The sequence below is a fragment of the Miscanthus floridulus genome, unplaced genomic scaffold, assembly GCF_019320115.1.
Source record: "Miscanthus floridulus cultivar M001 unplaced genomic scaffold, ASM1932011v1 os_2097_1_2, whole genome shotgun sequence".
Classification (NCBI taxonomy): domain Eukaryota; kingdom Viridiplantae; phylum Streptophyta; class Magnoliopsida; order Poales; family Poaceae; genus Miscanthus; species Miscanthus floridulus.
In genome coordinates, this window is record NW_027098099.1 from 80,510 (window position 1) to 100,000 (window position 19,491).

The 19,491-nt window shown below is 46.1% G+C and overlaps 1 protein-coding gene across 2 annotated transcripts; it reads right to left on the reverse strand.

The window, feature by feature from the left end:
- Nucleotides 1–10,924: 10,924 nt before the first annotated feature.
- On the reverse strand, nt 10,925–14,378 carry LOC136534616 (bystin-like). 2 transcript variants are annotated; one of them, XM_066527024.1, is made up of 10 exons: nt 13,886–14,378; nt 13,661–13,787; nt 13,427–13,478; nt 13,015–13,342; nt 12,569–12,648; nt 12,443–12,490; nt 12,008–12,154; nt 11,601–11,673; nt 11,426–11,498; nt 10,925–11,289 (listed from the first exon to the last, which is right to left on the reverse strand). In XM_066527024.1, exons 1-10 carry the CDS (start codon nt 14,261–14,263, stop codon nt 11,210–11,212), a joined length of 1,386 nt encoding a protein of 461 aa, XP_066383121.1. In that variant the 5' UTR covers nt 14,264–14,378; the 3' UTR covers nt 10,925–11,209. The 2 variants fall into 2 exon arrangements, with proteins under 2 accessions (XP_066383121.1, XP_066383120.1); XM_066527023.1 differs by having other exon boundaries at nt 13,015–13,478.
- Between the last annotated feature and the right edge of the window lie 5,113 nt (nt 14,379–19,491).

Genomic DNA, 19,491 nt, shown 5'->3' on the forward strand with positions numbered 1-19,491 from the left:
AAGCACATTGATGTCCGCCATCATTTCATAAGAGATCACCAACAAAAAGGGAACATTTGCATTGAGAGTGTAGGCACCGAAGATTAACTTGCCGATATATTCACCAAGCCATTGGATGAGAAAAGGTTTTGCAAGCTCAGGAATGAGTTGAACATATTGGATTTCTCAAATATGTGTTGATGCACCCCCACTCATATGACATGCCTCTCATTCGAGCAATCCAAAGTAAAAGTTGATTGGCATGACATACATCTTTGCTAAGGACATGATTAGTGCATCTAGTCACATTTTCAATTTTATTAGGACCTTTCAAGTGGTTCTATTTTATTAGGCTCATTCATGAAAATCAAATGATTTTGATGTCTATATGGTATCACTATTGCTTCTATGCTTGACTTGATCTAGTGGTAGCACATGACATGTTTATGGGCTTGTAAACCTAGTGTTTAATCTAGAATATGAACTCTAAGTGTTTAACTCAACATGGTACAAGATAACCCTTATTTGGAGGTATGAAGAAGCTATCCTTGAATCAAACCGAGTTAGATATCTTTGGCAAATGATCTAGATTGGACCAAATTTAGGAATATGATCCTCACCCAATTGATTGACATTGATAAATCTCAACCTATCTATAATTTAAGTCTTTGTGGTCATTGATGACAAAGGGAGAGAGAAACAAAGATATAAGTAATAGAGAGAGAGATATGACAAAGGAAAGGGATCAATTAAAATTTTGAGCACACAAGTAGGGGGAGCAAGCTCATGAACTTATATGGTGTATTTGAATGTGCATTTCATTTGTTTGCTTGCATGGCACAAGTTTTAAATTTTAATATACATGCTTGTGTGGCGTATGCTAGCTGTAAGGTTGAATGATGAAATGAAATCATTAGATAACTTTCATTTCCAAATATTTCCAAGTGGTATTGAACTAACTATGGTGCTAAGGATGGTATATTGGTGCACTCCGATTGGTATAACGCTTCAAAGGTCCATCTTTTATACCTTAGCATCATTTGGTAGACATTGTCTCCTATATTTCCTATCTAAGCATATGTTCAAGCTACTATCCAAACTCTTAGCACATATGTAGGGGGAGCAATTGCTACCATTTGGGGTTCATGAAACTTGTCCATATCCTTTTACACATAGTAAATATGCTTGGACAAGCAACATGGATTTAATTGAATTTCAATTCATATCTTTGTGAAAGGGTTGTCATCAATTACCAAAAAGAGGGAGATTGAAAGCTCTAGTTTGGTTTTGATGAATTGATGAAACCCTAAGTGCTAACCTAGTTTATCAAGTGATCATGAGATAGGTAGCACATTCCAAGTGGTGAAGTAAATGAAGATCAAGACATGAAGATGACGATGCCATGGTAATGATCAAGTGCTTGGAATAGAAAAGAAGAAAGAGAAAAACAAAAGGCTCAAAGCAAATATATAAATTGTAGAAGCCATTTTGTTTTAGTGATCAAGACACTTAGAGAATGTGATCAAATTTAGGTTTGATAGCCGTACTATTAAGAGGGGTGAAACTCGTATCGAAATGCGGTTGTCAAAGTGCCACTAGATGCTCTAACTCATTGCATATGCATTTAGAATCTAGTGGAGTGCTAACACCCTTGAAAATGTTTGTGAAAATATGCTAACACATGTGCACAAGGTGATACACTTGGTGGTTGGCACATTTGAGCAAGGGTGAAGAAGATAGAGTTGAAAAGGAGTTAGTCGCGCTGGTTACAGAGTGACCGGATGCGTCCGGTATGGTGACCGGACACGTTCGGTATTTGGCGACGAACTCAGCGATCGAATGCGTCCAGTCGCCACACCGGACACGTCCGGTGTGAATCAGCAAACGCAGTGTTCGATAGAACAGTTGATCGGACGCTGGTAGCGTCCGATCGAGCGTGGATGCTTACTGTACTCGACCGGACGCTGAGGCACAGCGTCCGGTCAGTTTCTAACAGACATGTCCGGTCGGCCCTAGGGGCTTACTGGACTCGACCGGACGCAGCGGCTCTGCGTTCGGTTATTTGTGTTTGTGCGTCCGGTATGAGCGTCCGGTCGTCGGCAGAATAGGCAGCAACAGCTATGTTAGTTTGAACTGGACACGTGGCAGTCTAGGAGCTACCGGACACGTCCGGTAGGCCGACCGGACACGTCCGGTATTCACGGTCGGAGCGTCCGGTGCTACGTCCAGTGCATTCTGACCGGAGCGTCCGATCGATGCGCAGTCAGCCAAAAAATTGAGCCAACGGCTCTATTTCGTGGGGGCTTCTATTTAAGCCCCATGGCCGGCTTAAGCTCACTCTCTTGGCCATTTACATTGACATAGCAACCTTGTGAGCTTAGCCAAAGCCCTTCCACTCATCTCCATCATTGATTCAACATCTTCATGAGATTGGGAGAGAATCTAAGTGCATTGCTTGAGTGTTTGTATCTAGAGACACTTGGTGTTCGTGTTTCGCTGTGGATTTCACTTGTTACTCTTGGTGGTTGCCGCTACCTAGACGGCTTGGAGCAGCGAGGATCGTTGAGCAGAGGGTGGTGATTGTCTCCGGCTCCGATCGTGGTGATTGTGAGGGGTTCTTGACCTTTCCCCGGTGGAGAGCCAAAAGGTACTCTAGTGGATTGCTCGTGGCTTGTGTGATCCTCATCTTGTGTTGGTTGTGCGGCACCCTATTGAGAGTTTGGCGTGTGAAGCCAATTAGCGCGTGAACCTCCAAGTGAGTGAATCGCCACAACGAGGACCTCAGTAAAAATCATTGTGTTCATCATTGATTCCGAGGTGATTGGTCTTCATTGTTTTTCATCCTTGTGATTGATTGGTTTCTTCATCTACACGGCGGTATAACCTTCTTGATCACTCTCCTTACTTTACCATAAATTAGTTGACAAGCTCTTTAGTGTAGCTAGTTGTGAGAGCTTGCTTGGTTGGTTGGTATGGCTCTTTAGTTAGCCTTTGAGAGCACACTAACATAGGGTAGTGTCATAGCTTTTGTGTAAATAGACACTATCTAAACTAGAATTGTGGTAGGTGTCTTGTATTTTGAGTAGGCTAGCGCAACACTTGCTTCGCCTCATAATTGTCTAACCATTTTGTTAAGTGTTATTGTAGAAATTTTTATTAGGCTATTCACCCTCCCTCTAGCCATTAGGACCTTTCACCGGGCCACGTGAGGCCAGATCCAGTGCCTGGGAGGCCCGATCTGGACTCCAGGTGGCTAGTTCGGCTTCAGGGCCGGTGGCGGGCGATGCCTGCGGTTGTGGTTAAGACAGAGGCGGCGGCGGCATGGGGCGCCGGGTTCGGGGCCTGGTGTCCGGATCCGGCGGTCCTAGGGCAGGGGGCGGCGCCTGAGATGGTGGGGCACACGCCCTGTAGCGGCTGGTGTCGAGGTCGGCTGCGACATCGGCGGGGCCTGGGCCGACGAAGATGTTCAGTGGCGGCCTCGTCGTGCGGCACTGGGACGCGAGCGGCGGAGCCAGGTTTGGCTATGCGTGGCCTGGACGGAGGGGGTGACGGCTGACGCAGCTGTGCGGCTACTGCGTGCAGCCGGCACGTCGATGCCCCTCTGAAGGGGCTTCCGTGGGGCGGCGGGACAACGATGATGGCGGTGATGGCTGGCAGGGGGTCCGGCTTCGCGACCCGGCGTTTGTGCTAGAGGGTTCTTGGGCGAAAGCCTTGGCGACAGTGACGCCATTGGGCGCCGCTTCCCTGTTGGGGGCTTCGTGTTTTCCCTCTAGCATGCCATCCAAGGGTGAAAACCCGGTCCACTTTGGACGTGCGACGGTGGCGCCATCGGCATCGCTCCCTTCCTGAAGGCGTCGCATCTGGATTATCGCCGCGGCCTCGATGCGAGGCATGGGTTTGCGACCGGAAGTCGGAGCTGCTCTTCGATGGTTGAACTTGGCAACGATGACCGGTGACGGTTGTTCCTTTGGACCCGTCGGGAGGTGACCAGTGGGTGGCCTGCCATGGGAAGTCCAAGCTGCTGGCAGCTTTGCTTCTATGCTCGGCAACGATGATCCATGTCAGTTTATCGTGTTTGTGCTCAATCACGTCGTGTGGGGTGGTTAGCCTCTCGGGTGCTATTTTGGCTACTCGGTTGGCTAACATTCTTATACATTATTACATTCTTTACTCTTAATTGAGCGGCAGAGCTCCTGCCTTTTGTTTTAAAAAAAAGAAGAAGTGGTTTTCAAGGTAACTTCGTGTTTTTTAATTTTAAAAACTCTGTTAAACAGGTGACAGGTTTTTTTTCGGGGCAAATGACAAGGTTTTTAAACCACGAAAAAATATCCCAAGCTTCTAAAATTTTGATGTCCTGCATGTATTTCCATGTTGAAGGAACCGGTGTGGTATTAAACTTTTTTGGTTTCGATTCGTAACAACCATAGCTGTTGAGATTTGTCAAGGGAATACTAATCAAGTTTATGTTGTAAATCATTGTTTGCATATGGTCTGTGACATACTGACAAGCTTCAGTTATTCCATGTAGTTTTTGACAAATTCAGTTTTCCATGCAGGAATGCTTCAATGCTTGTGTATCTGGCTGTGGATTCAGGGTATGTTAAATACTCAAAAGCACCATAATCTTTTATGCGTGCCGCATCTTGGCTTCTATATCTATCATTATGTTTTCTACTATCCATGAGGAATCTAACTAGTCATATTATGTTGTTGTGCTGTAGTTTGACGTCCCAACGGAGAAGGTCGAAGAGATCAAGCCCCATAGGCCGTCCAAGCCGCCAGCTCCTGAACCTGAAGTGAAACGAACTATGAATCCAGACTCTGCTGAAGATGTGCCGTGCACATCGGCCTAGTTTGAGTGTTGACGTGCCTCAAATTTTGTAAAGCCGATGTGCTTCTCCATGTTGTATTCCTATTCGTCCTAATTTCTCTGTGGAAAACGCACGAGAAATTTGTCTACCTTAGGGTGAAGATTTACTGCACTGGCCTTGAGAGGTGATGATGGCCTGATGAGCCACCCTTTTCACTTATCAACCCGGTTTATCAGCTATGATATATTATTTTTTTTCTCACAATAAAAAAGATCAGTCGCTTTATCGGCCAGAAAAACCATCAAAACAGCTCGTTGCGACGATGTAATGTACACAAGTAATGGATTCTGAGTTTCTACTCCATGCCATGCATGACATATTTCAAAGCCTCACGATACTGAAGTATCTTTCAGTTCAATCATGTTTGGGTGACAACACGCAATGACATTGACTGGCTAGACCTGACTGGATTGAGCCTGACCCGATCCGTGGGCCTGGCCTGTGCCCAATGGTTTTGGGCTACTCACGAAACTCAGTGGACAGGGCTTTGGCACAGATTCTTCTGTCTATAATTTTTTCTCCGCCCGGAATGCTGATTTTACGCTCTATTCGTTTGGCTTATAAGCCGTACTTTTTCAGCTAACGAATATTATTTTTCTCTCACAACAAATCAGCCAACAATACTTTCAGCTATAGCTTATTAGCCAAGCGAACAGGGCATTAGTTATTTTACAACGTAAAGGCTAGCCTAAAAAATTAGGCCTTGCCATGCGGGATTGTTATGGACAAGACTTGTTCGGCTCGAAATAGCCGCGTGGGGGTGTGTGGGTGGGTGTGGGGTTGGCGCAGCCCACAAAATAATGCTTAGATCTAATTGTGGCCAATCAGGTATAGATTAATAGATGACTCTTCCGGGACAAAAATTTTGTAGTGCAAGGTGAGTGAAATGCTGCCTAGAGAATCACTCCGACACAAATTATCGGTGCAGAAAGTAACCAACAAGTAATAATTTATAGTTTTGCCATACGTTGTGATCGGAGATAGCCTAGCACTCAATGACACAGGGTTTATACTAGTTTAGGCAACGTGCCCTACGTCCAGTTTGAGTCGGTCGATGACTTTATTCCTGAGCCCAGGTGCTCGAAGTTTGCAGTGAGGTTACAAACGAGAAGGAGAAAGATGGGGTGGATAAGAGGTCCGGTCAGTTCTGGTCGGAAGGGCCGAGAGCGACAGGAGCTCCGCTATGAGCTAAGTGTTCAAGCGTGTGCTTGAAGTTCGAACCTGGCAGTTCTGTGGTTGTGAACTAGGGAACTTGGTCGATCTAATGAATCTGGAATGACTTATATGAACTTGAATCAACTCACCTCTTGGGAGATAGCGCATCTCCTTTTATAGATGAAGGGGATGGCCTTACAGGTGAGAGGGAAGGAGTATGTTTGCTTCTAAGCCTTGTTGAAGGGTCGAGATGGCGGACTAGAGGGGGGTGAATAGTCTTTTCTAAAATTAATCGCGTTGGCTAACCGAAACAAGTACGAAATTATAACTATCGGTCTAGCCAAGACTACACCCCTCTATCTATGTTCTCTAGCACCTTCTAAAGATACTAATCAAGCAACAAAGGTGTCGGGCTAGCTAGAGCTCACCTAACCAATTCTAGGAGCAAGGTTACACAAACCTATGCCACTAGTACTTTAAGCAACAAGGGAGCTCCTACACATGCTAGTAAGTAAAAGCACAAAGCTAACTAAGCTCACTAGCAATACTCAATAACAAGGCAACCAATGCCTAATTAGAGAGCGCAAAGACTTAGCTACATAAACTAAGCAATGTGACTAACAAGGTTACAAAAACCAAATTAGCCACGCAAGGGAGCTACTTCTATGCTACACAAGCAAGAAGGTAATTAGCAAGCTACACACGCTATCTAATTACAAGAGCAACTATACAAGCTTAATATGTATAAGAGTAATTGCAAGCTTGTGTAACGGTGATGCAAACCAACGGGAAGAATAAGATTGACACGATGATTTTTCTCCCGAGGTTCACATGTTTACCAACACGCTAGTCCCTGTTGTGTCGACCGCTCACTTGGTGGTTCGGCGGCTAATTAGCATCACCCGCTAAGCCCGCACGTCGGGCGCCGCAAGAACCTACCCCGGAAGTGAGGGTAGCTCAATGACACGCTTTACTAGAGTTGCTCTTCGCGGCTCCCGCGGGACGAGCACAATGCCCCTCACAAGCACTTCTCCGGAGCGCCGCACAAGCTTCTTGCGCGCTTCGACGGAGACCACCACCAAGCCGTCTAGGAGGTGGCAACCTCCAAGAGTAACAAGCACCACCGGCTTACAACTCGATCACCTAGTGCCACTAGATGCAACCTCATGATGCAATCGCACTAGAATCGCTCACTCACACAATCGGATGATCGCTATCAAGTATGTGTGAGATGGAGGGCTCCTAAGCACTCTCAAGTATGGACACAAAGTCCCCCAAGGTGCTCTCTTTCAGCCATGGCCGAAGGCCACTTCTATTTATAGCCCCAAGGGCTAAACTAGCCGTTACCCCTTCACTGGGCAAAAATCGGGCTGACCGAACGCTCCGGTCGTGTTGACCGGACGCTGGACCTCAGCGTCCGGTCACCCACAGACGGCCACGTGTCCTGGTTCCAACGGTCACTTGACTTGACCGGACGCAGCAGCTTTCAACTGACCGGACGCTGAACCCCCAGCGTCCGGTCGTTTCCAGTAAGGTAACGATCTCGACCGGACGCGTCCGGTCACACTTGATCGGACGTAGCCCAGTGTCCGATCACACTCCACCTTCTGCGTCACCGTACGTCAGCCTAACCGGACGCACCCTGCCAGCGTCCGGTGCTTTCAAACCCAGCGTCCGGTCAGTTGACCGACGCCAGCATCTTCGCGATCAACTCGTTTTCACTTCTAACTTCTTCACCCTTGCTCCAATGAGCCAACCACAAGAATTTGCATCTGGCGCAATAGAAAATAGACATTCCTTTGTAAACACCACCTCCTTTGTAAATGTGCCAACACCACCAAGTGTACACCACCATGTGTATGTGTGTTAGCATTTTCACAATCATTTCCCAAAGGATGTTAGCCACTCAACTTGCCACGCCACTCGATCCTAGCGACAATGCAAAGTTAGATCACTCGAGTGGCACTAGATGACCGATATGCAAACAAGTTTGCCCCTCTTGATAGTACGGCCATCTATCCTAAACCCAGTCATAAACTTCTCTACACACCTATGACCGGTGAAATGAAATACCCTAGGTTATACCTTTGCCTTGCGCATTCCATTCCATCTCCTCCAATGTCGATGCAACACATGCACCAACACGATCAACAATGATATGATCCACTTCATATCATCACGTGATCATATTGGTTCATCGATCTTGACTTTACTTGCTCTTCACCGTTGCCATCGTCCATTGGCGCCAAGTCTTGCTCAAGCTTCACCGCCACGCGGTCCATCACTCCAAAGCCTTTGACTTGCCCTTCACGCTTGCAACCGGTCCATCAAGCCAAGTCTTGTCTTGATCTTCTCCACCTTGATCACATGACTTAATGTCATGTCTCATGTGTAATAAGCTCCTTCATCATCATATGTGTGAGCTTTGCAACATCTCCAAGCCATTTTCACCTTCATGGCATATGTTGCTCATACACATGTACCTGTGGACTAATCACCTGTGTATCTCACATAAACACAATTAGTCCACCTAAGTTGTCACTCAATTACCAAAACCAAACAAGGACCTTTCACTTGTTGTCTACGCTGGCGGGTACAGGACGATGGTAGGCGCCCACAATACTGTTGGATGTTAGACGCACGTGGGAGGTTACGTCGCCTTGTTCGGGTATGGCAGATGTCGGTACCTGCATATACTGTTGATGCCCAGAGGCATGTGAGGAGTTTCACCATGTTCACTCAGTACGATAAATCCCGACGCCCACAACACTGTCGATGCCCAGAGGCATGTGGGGGGCTCACCGTATGGGAGTTAATGACGCCCACAATACTGTAGGTAAAAAGTCGACGCCTATAACACTGTTTGTGCCAGGGCGGTTGTAGAGTACTGTTCCTGTAGGTGTACATGGTACGGTCCCTGATATTGTGGTTTGACTTGTGCGCCTTGCCTTGCTTTTCTCCGTTTGTTCCCTGGTCCTTTTCGGGCTGGCGTCCCCTGTCGGTTGGTTTCAGTCGGCTCTGGTTGCGCCAGTCGGAGAAGAGCAGTGAGCAGGGTCTTTGCATACCCCGGTCGGAGACGTGGGGTCAGAGTCGGAGATAATGCTTTGCTAGGCCTTTCGGTCGGAGAGATCGTCCGGAGGCGGCTGGAGACCGAAGTGAGTGCTCCGGTCGGAGAGGTGGGCCGGAGTCGACAAACGGGCGCTCCTCCTCCTTGGCCAGACCTTCCGATCGGTGACTGGATCACCCTTCTGGCATGTTGTTTAGACTCTTGGGCCGGCCCATGAGTTACGCGCTGTCTGCTTGGGCCGAGCCTTTGCGGGAAAGCCGGTCCGCGCGGGACCCCGGGTTTATGAATCCGACACAAATCCTATAGGTTAGCATGCTCCTGCTTTACTAAATACCGCTGGAGTTTAAGGTTCCTCAAACTCAAAAGTTGGATAAAATGACACTCTCAAATGTCATAACTATTTATGTTACCTCCTGTTTCGGTTAGAAGCAGTCTTCAATGTAGTTTTATGTTTTAAATTTTAAAAACTTTGGTAAACACATGACAAGTTTTTTAAACCACAAAAATTACATCCAAACTTCCAAACGTTCCAAAAGGCATTATAGGGATAGATTGGGACATGAGAAACACAAATAAAATATTTAAAGCCTATGAAAATATTTCTAAGCTTCCAAACATACATTTAGTTTTGAGAAAATGGGAAAATATAAGGAAACATATGGAAGAAAAATCCCAAGAAGTTTTAGTCAATGTTTAAAAGTGTTTTAGAAACTCTCCACAACAAATATATTAGATGCAACCAACATGAATGTAAAATATATTAATGTTGGTTACATGTGTTATCTTTGTTGTGGAAAGTTTTCAAAATGCAATTAGACATCGATTAGAATATTTTAGAAAAAATTTAGATTTTCTTGGATAAGCTTTACATTTTTTCTAGAGCTAAATTCAATTTTTTTAAAAAAAATCTAGGATGGATTTCTTATGTGCCAATCTATTTCCCTGTTTTTCTCAAAAAATTAAACGCTTATAGATATCTTTAGAAGCCACCTTGAAACCCATTTTTAACCCGAGTACAGTAATGAAGCAGTTTTTTTAGAGTTGAGGGAGATAGTCTGTCCGATTTTTAAAGCTCAAGGATGAAACTTGCGACAGAACTCTACCACGTTTCCTCTTCCTCGGCGAATTAATGGCGACGGGACCTGCAAACCGAGCTCTCCGACTCCATACGACAGGACAAACGAGGGAGCAACTCACAAAAGCCTCCTCACCTAGTTTTCAAAATCGGATAGAACCTTTCGCTACCAATCGGCGGCGAGAGGCGCCGTCGGAGAACCGCCCGCCAAGTCGCCTTCTCCCATGTTCATGCCTCAACACGAGTGAACAGTGATCGCCACTCGCCACTCTCGAGGGCCCTACAGCATCTGCAGCGCCTCCGCTCCGATCGCCATTCAACCAGCCAAAGCATAGCATTATTAGCGACGCTAACTATCGCTGCGGTACTATCTAGCAATACATACCTATCGATGAAGTACGCCTACGGCGAGAGGAAGACGGTGGCGAAGAGATAGCGGTAAGCTATCAGGACCTTCAGATCCATGCCGTCGGACACGGTTAGCTTGTTGAAAATGTGGGAAAAGGATTTGAAATGCCACCATGCCGCCTGCAGTGCCAGCATCATCGGCACCGCCAGCCATTTTGCACCGGCCGCAAAAGGGGATGTACGGCACTCTTCCCTCGCGAGTGATGATGGAGAATAAGGATGGGTGGCCGAACGAACAATGGCGAATCAGAGGCGGATCTAGTGGTTGGGGGGCAAGCCCCCCTACCGACGCCGATACCCCCGGAGCCCCCCAACCCCTCGGCTACTTTCGAAGTAACAGAAAGAAAAGCAACGGCAAGACTGAGGGAGTCAAAGTCAAAAACAGGATTCCTCGCTTCTTTCTCTCATGCGAAACCGTGCATGAGACTTTCATCTCGCACGGCTCCTAAGTGATAAAAGAAACTTTTGTGTGTGTGAATCGCATTCTGACTGTGCAAAATACCTTCTCAGAACATTGGGGCCCTATCTACTAGGTACCCATTTTATCGTCCCCAATATTGGCACTAAAAGTTCATGCCCAAAAATTACAGCAATATCTTTAAAAATTTGCTCCAAAAATAATTGAACTGTAAAAATCGATGCTGGAGAATGCGGCTAATCTTCCTCCATTGGCACTTGTGGTACGTCCCACTTGTCTTCCTCGATAGGCTTGGTAATGACGGAGATAGGTGACAGTAAGAAAACAAGTTAAGGAAATAGCCAGACTTGAATCAAAATTGCAATTGCATTAATGGAAACAGATTTTTTGTTCAGCTAATATAGTACATGTACGCAACTAACGATTGTAACAAGCTGCACTGCAAAGGATATAAGTCTGCAAATTCATATCTTTTTCACCCCTGTTGCAGCTCCCTCGAAGTTCCCTTCGAATTTCTGGAGTAACCTGTTTATGAGGGTTCATGTTTCAAGCATTAGCACATGTCAGCTAACCAAGAAAATCCAGTAAATGGTGCTCTGATATTCACGAGTATATAAAGTGGCATACCAAATAGTGTTTCTGGTGATCCAACAAACGTGCAAGTTTCTCCTTATCCTTTTTCTCTAACTCATTCTTGTATCTGTCATGAAGTTTTTAGTGTAAAATACATGACTAAAGCAGTGAAGGAGTGAGCAAGGACACTTGGTAAATGAGCACCGGCAATCAATTGTCATGAGCTCATAACTGCAACTATGAGGCTTGGGCCTAGAGCAATAAAGAACATGTTCAAACCATATAACCACACTTTCAACAAGAAAAATTTTGAGGCGAGTACTTTGTTCCAGAGAATACAAAGGCGTGCAAATGATGGAAGAGAGAATTCAAAGAGAACTTTTCAGCGTGTCACAAATAAAAGGATTATGCGTTTCGAATCAAAGAAAACATGCTTCGAAGTCTACACATCCATCACTAACCTTTCCACAAATGCAAGCAGTGATTGATGCCATATAACAGGCATGATCCTCTCATCATCAAGAAAACACATGAAATGAGCAAGCACTGCATCAAGCGCGCGGTATGGCAAAGCATATTTCTTGTCTAGAAATAGCTTGATGAAGTAACTGCAAGAGAGATTAGGTTACAGCATTCTCGAGGTGACAAGAACTAATACAGTATATACATACGACTAGAACTACTATGCATCATACACATTTTAAAAGCTGTAATAAAGATGTCAGATGCTATGACGACACATTATGTGGGTAGCTAAACAAAAAATTCATTATAGATAACTGATAGTTTCTGATGAAAAGTTTGCATGTTTAGCAAAACAATCTCTGGACAAAAGGATGCAGTAATATTAATAAACAATGCAGAGATTTAAAAGAAGTTGGTTGTGGCTCACTCACCTTGTAGTGCCACAGTACTCCATCTCTGCTAGTTTCACTAGAGCTACACTGCATCCAAATGCACAGTAGAAGATAAGACTAACTCACAATTATCTTGGAAATGAATCCTATTAATATTCAGCTGACCTTGCATGGAGAAATGGAATGGAAACTTTCTGGATAATACTCCCAATAATCACTGCTTCACGGAGGGTGCAATTCCTTTCCTGCATTTAGGACAAGCTTATGAAGTGGACAAGAAAAGGGGAAAGGTATGTACATTTGTGCGTCAAGACTAAAATATGACGACAGGAAAAATGGACAAAAAAAGGTGCCTCAATCAAAAACATAATATGTGGGAAGAAGAAACAGCTATTAATCTATCTTTCAATTTTTCAAAACAATATGCTGCATATCTAACTCCTTTCAATAACAAATCAGCAGGGAATGCTATTTGCAAGAATGTTAACAACATTATGTAACCATAAAAATGCAACCATTCACCAACAGAACAAGCATTTGAGATATCAGAACAAAGGAAACAGATAGGCCCTATGTTCAACTAAATGCTGATCTCTAAAGAGAACAATTACCCGACAGAGTGGCAGCAAAATTCCCTTGTTAAATGCCGCAGGCTTATAAAGGGCCTTTTTCAGTGACTGGTAGAGCGCAAAATGCAGCCTCTTGTTCTTCCTTATGTCATTACGAACACGAGGTAGCAAAATGGCTTCATAGAACCGTTCAGCGTTCTTTGTGTTCATGTTTGAAGAGAAGAGGCGTGTTGCTTGATACACGGCATTAGGAGACCAATTCTCTGGCTCCGTTAGCTGCACAACATCTGCCCAGCACTCCAGCGATGGTATGCGCTTGAAGGCTTTCGGAATTTTCCCACTCGTGTACCGGCTTAAGAACTTCCCAACCCTACAAATGAAAAATTCAGTACTGCACAGAAATGTGCAGGGCTTCTTTACATTACAGAAAGTAAGAAAGAAGAAAGTCCCATACTCTTTGTAAAGCTCAATAATGCTGTTGTCCAATTTTACACGAGGTCGTCCTTCTGTTCAAGTAAATACAGCAATCAGGAATTCCACGACCAACAATTGCTGTCTATGAGCATTCACCAACACATTTAACTCGACTCATACCAAAATTGCAGGTAAAGCTACTTCCAAACAGCTCACGTTTGCTGATCGGACTGCAATTCCAAATAATTGGTGACAGTTAAAAAAGCATACGCACCCGTTGCGACCTCAGCATCCTTCTCCCTGATCTTCTGGAGAATAATATCACCAAGGGTGCGCTCGGCAGCTTTGTCCTTTGACATGAAGGCAGCGAGGGCCCTCTCGTCCTCCTCGTTGATCTCCAGCTACCAACGCCACAAAACCAGCGAATTCGCATCTCAGCCACAAGCTCAGCCAGCGGAAATAAATTAACCAGCCATTCTTAGTCTTGCAAGTCATGCACCTCGCCGCCGCCGTACTCGCTCAGCGCGTCGAACCCGTCGAACTCGTCGACGTCGTCGTCCTCCTCCCCGCCATCCGCGGCTGGGACGGGGAACGAGGACGACGTGGACGACCCCGCGGCCGCCTCGGCGGCAGAGGGCCGCTGCTCGTCGTTGGAGTCGTAGGCGCGCATCTCCTCCTGCTGCTGCTTGCGCGCCTCGCGGAGGATCTTGGCGCTGAGGGAAGGCGGGATGGATGCCTCCTCGTCCGCCTGGTGCTGCTTGGCGCCGCCCGAGCGGCGGCGCTTCGAGGCCTCGGCGACCGCGTCGGCATCGGCTCCCAGCGGGAGGCGGTGCTTCGCCGGCTTCTCGGAGCCGGACTTGCGCTTCTTCCCCGCCATGGCTTCGCGGACTCCGGGCTCGTTGCCGGCGGCGCAGGAGGGAGGGAAGCGTCGAGGCAGCGGCGGGAGAGCTAAAACCCTAGTGGAGCGGCTTTTTGTTCCTGGTTGGGAATGGGCATGGCCAAGACAAGCCGAGCCGATCGCACGAGAGAGCCCGTCGTCTCGCGCCAATGACCGCTGGTACGACACGGGCTGGGCCTCGTGAGACCCAGGACGAGCTATACTTTCGGCCCAATATTTTTGCCCTCCACTAATGTCTGATTTCCAATGGTAATGTTTGGATACGATTTTGGCTCTATATACCATGACTAAAAGCATGCTAATGTAAATCGTATAAGCACAGATCATGGATGAGACGTTAAACCAACTATGGCTCTTAGTCTTATCTTTATAATTTATAACTATTTTTGTTTTTCTTAATAAATTGTGTTTACCGTACAACAACTAGAGAGGTGGGCGCAGATTACGCCAACATCTTGTATTTTGTTTAATTAAGTACATAAACTTGTCATTTTAGTGCGTAGACGGTCCAAAGACTGCATCTCTAGTATTTCTCTACGCTGTACTACGAACCATGTTAAATGTGAAGAAAGCATGTGAGGTGAAGGTGTGTGGCTCTTAGATTATCTCCAATTTTTAGGAAATTAGTGTCTGCAATTAGCTACCTTGTGTGCGTGTGTGTGCAGTGCGTTAGCCTGAAATGTCTGTCTAGGAAATCAGACAATTTGTTTATCTGACCAGACACACAAAAACTCGTACCTTTTGATTGAATTACATTACATTGTCTAGATGCAAATGACAACTAATCGTATTTTGGAGCAGCAACGCCGGGTTCTTGGCGGCAAGGCTCCGTGGATGTGATACAACTGCTTTGATCCACCGGTAATGATGGGACTCGGGCGTCCGAACGGACATAGAGTCCGGACGCCACCTCCACCTCCGCGTGCTGCCTTCCTGCGCCCGCTCCGGCCTCCGTTCCCGCTCAGCATGCCACCTCCACCTCAGCGGCCACTCCGGCTAGGTTTATGGCGGCGGCGGTGGTGGCCTCCCTCTTCGGCCCCTCCCCATCTTTCTTCTCCAGCTCCGGCAGCTATAGAAGGGGCTGGCGGGAGGAGACAGGCCGGCCAAGCGGTGGGGACGGTGGCCAGACGGTTAGGGCCCTGGCGGCGATGGCGACGGCCGGGCCAGATCGGGGCATGGGAGTCGTGGCCGTGCTTGCCAGAGTTGGAGAACATGGCGGCGATGGGAGGGGGAAGGGGAAGGGGAAGGGGAAGGAGGAGACCGCCGCGTTGTTGCGGTGAAGGGCGGTGGAGGAGCAGTTGGCGTCTAGCAAGATCATCCGCCGATACACTCCACAACTTCGTTTAGATCGTCCTATTGGTGTTACGACCACGGAGCATCCAAGCAGGCCTGTGTTTACGGCAATAACTTTGCCTAATAGTGCATCCAGAGTTGGGACAACGTGCAACAAGCGAGCCAAGCGTGAGCTAATAAAAAATCTAGTGACCCGAGCAAAATCTAAAAAAGAGCTGTAGCCTATGCATTGAGCGTGCATACGTACGCACAGGTGGGTAGTCTTTGGACCGTCTACGCACCAAAACGACAAGTTTATGTACCAAATTAAACAAACAACAAGATGTTTGGGTAATCTGCACCCACTTATTTAGTTCTTGTATGGTGAGCGTGATTTACTCTTTTCTTAATTCTTCAAGGGCACACGAGAATTTAGCTACAAAACACGTTATCTCATATGGATTTCATGATATTGAATGACTCATCTTTTATGCTTATATGGCTAAACAAACATATGGTTTCGACGGTAGCTTATCGTTTAATCACACCTATGATAAAAGTCAATGTTTTTATCTTAGAATAGAATATTTTCAACGGTTCCCTTTTGCCATGGTACATGTAGCAAATTTGAGAAAGCAATGGGTGGGCTCCACTACCGGTGAAAGGTCCTAAATAGTTATAGGAGGTGAATATCCTATAAAAATTCTCTATAAAATCACTAGAGCAAGATGTTAGTAATCTAAATGGCGAAAAACAATTTTGCTCTAACTCTACAAGGGTTACAAGCCACCTATATCAACAATTCTAGTTGCTATGATCACTAAGCACGCTTAAGGCTATGTCTCTACTATTAACTAGTGAGCTAGCTAATTACAACTTGATTACCAACTAAGCTAAGCTACACTATCTATTCAACTACCTCTACACAAGATATCACTGAGATGAAAATGCAAGAGAGATGTATATCGCACATGGCAAGCGAGATGATCAATCAATCAATGAATACCAATGAACACCGGGAGAATGCTAATAGAGACAATGAGACACGATTTTTCTCCCGAGGTTCACGTGCTTGCCAGCAAGCTAGTCCCCGTTGTGTCGACCAACACTTGGTGGTTCAGCGGTTAATTGGCACCACACCAAGCCCACACTAGGACACCGTAAAAACCTATCCACAAGTGAGGTAACTCAATGACACGCACAATCCAATATAGTACCTTTTGGCTCTCCATCGGGGAAAGGTCAATAACCCCTCACAAGCAACCGATCCGAGCCAGAGACAATCACCAACTCCACTCAATGATCCTCCAATCACCGGGCCATCTAGGTGTCGACAAACACCAAGAGTAACAAGATCAAGACCAGCCCAAAGCGCCCACCTAGTGCCACAAGATGATGCAACTCAATGCAATGCACTAAAGGCTCACCAATCTCACTCAAATGATAAAAACAAGGGTGCAAGTGAGTGGATTGTGTTTTCTCAGCTCCCAAAGGGTGTGCACAAGTGTATGTGGTGCTAAGAGAGTAGCCAAGGCCGGCCACCACCTCTATTTATAGCCACACAAGTAAATAGAGCCGTTACTCCTTTAGAGTAGTTTCTGCGAGGGCACCGGACACGATGGTGCGCCACCGGACAGGGGGTGGCGGTGCCCTCTCCAAAGGTCACCAATGGCTAGTTTGACTAGCCGTTGGGTCACTGGACAGGCGGCGGTGGCACCGGACAGGGAGCGGCGGTGCCACACGGAGCCAAATTCCCGTTTTCCCCGCTCTCTAGAAAAATAGGGCGGTACACCGGACATAGGGCGACGGTGCCCATGGCGGTGACCCCCTTTGCTCAAACACGTTTTCTCCCGCCTCGGGAAATATAGGGTGGTTGCATCGGATAGCCCACGGTGGTGCACCATCGTGCACCTGACAGTGTACACAGTGGTGTCTGGTGACCACCCCTTTTCCGCTGCTCTAGCCAAGGCCAAGTGGTCACCGCCCTAGGGCAGGTGGTGCACTGGACAGGGGGTGACGGTGCCCCCAGAGGCAGCACCTCATCCCCTTCTTCGCCTCCTTTGATTCCTTTGCAAATGTGCTAACACTCCAAGTGTTTCACCATCACGTGCAAGTGTGTTAACATTTTCACAATCAATTTTCAACGGTTAATCACTTCTTAGCGATTTGTGCACTAGGCCTAAATGCAATGCATGAAGTCCAACACCTAGTGGCACTAGATGACCAAATTGTCTAATAGAAATCTTCTCTTAATAGTACGGCCATCTATCCTAAATGTGATCACACTCTCTATAGTGTCTTGATCACCAAAACAAAATTCCTATTTATACCTTTGCCTTGATCTTCATAGGGTTTTGTTTTTCTCTTTCTTCTGCTCCAAGTTGAGCACTTCATCTTCATCACATGTGACCATCTCATCATTTCATGTGATCATCATCATCACTTGGGTATCATCATGCTCCACAACTTGGTGTACCAACCTATCTCACACATCACTTAGATTGCAAGGTTAGTAAATAGGTTTCATCAATTATCCAAAACCAAACTAGGGCTTTTAATCTCCTCCTTTTTGGTAATTGATGACAACCATTTCACAAAGATATTTAATGAAATCTTTTTGAATTCATGTTGCTTGCTCAAGCATTTTACCATTTGTAAAGGATATGGACAAGTTTCATAAACCCGAATTGCTAGCATTGGTGCCTCCTACATATGTGCTAAGAGTTTGGATTTAAAAGCTTGCACATATGCATAGATAGGAAGTGTGGGGAAGTAATGTCTACCAAATGATGCTAAGGTATAAGAGATGGACCTTTGAAGCGTGATACCAATCGGAGTGCACCAATATACCATCACTACTACAGATTGACTTATCACTATCGCTACTTTCATTGCTGTAGTGATAGAAGCAATGGTGTGATACCTCCACCATCGGTTGACCGATAGCAAGGCCTCCTAAGGAAGGAAATCAACAGTAGAAACTGCTACCACCAATGGGTTAACGATAGATGCGGCAGTGGTATTGGGGTTGCATTTCCTTTGTCGCATGAAAAGCTGGGCCGACTGGGATACGCGTTTTGGCCAGCGGTCCAAAACTAGCATTTGGTCAACCAGTGGTAAAAATTCAGCGTGAGTGTTGAATGCCCCCTCAACTTCCAAAGCCGTCAAATCACCATTACTTTTGCCGCCTAAAGCCAAGGAGCCATACCCACTGCTCTACATATTATTCAAGCCCGGTGCCCTCTGAAACCACCACTCTTCTTCATCCATCATCCCCTTCTCTTCCAATCTGCAAAGAAAATGTCGGACAGCCCCATCAAGTTTCCAAGCAGCCCATCATCCAGCGAGGATGACTTGCTAGCCCATCGGTCCTCTGAGGAGGACGTGGGTAGAATCCAAACTTGGGTTAGATCCAAACGGTAAGCTTAAATCAATCTCTTTAATAAACATGACTTATCCAAGTTTGGAGGAGGCCTTACACGAGATCAACCCGAGAGCCACCAATCCATGGGAAATCTTGGACAATAAAATGACCAATGAATGTCATAGGCATGGAATGATAGAGACAATATTTTTGCCTATAGACATTCATGAAGAAACACCCTTGAAGCTTGAAAAGGAAGATCACATCAATGATCATGTTATTTCATGAACACCTCATCAAATCCTTGTTCACATGAGAAATCTCCTGAATCAATTGGCCTCTCCAACATTGCCACACACGAGATCTTCAACCCTCTCATGCTTCCTGTTCTTAAAGACTTTGAAATGGTGGTTGTAGATGCATATGTTTATAATAAATATTGCAAATCTCGTTGGCATGAATCTTGAGATAGGTATACAAAGGTTGGTATTGGAGGAAAAACCACTTCACCAATTTGAAACACAATTCGAAGGTTTCCCAAGGATGAGCTTCTGTCCTAAAACAAGCACTT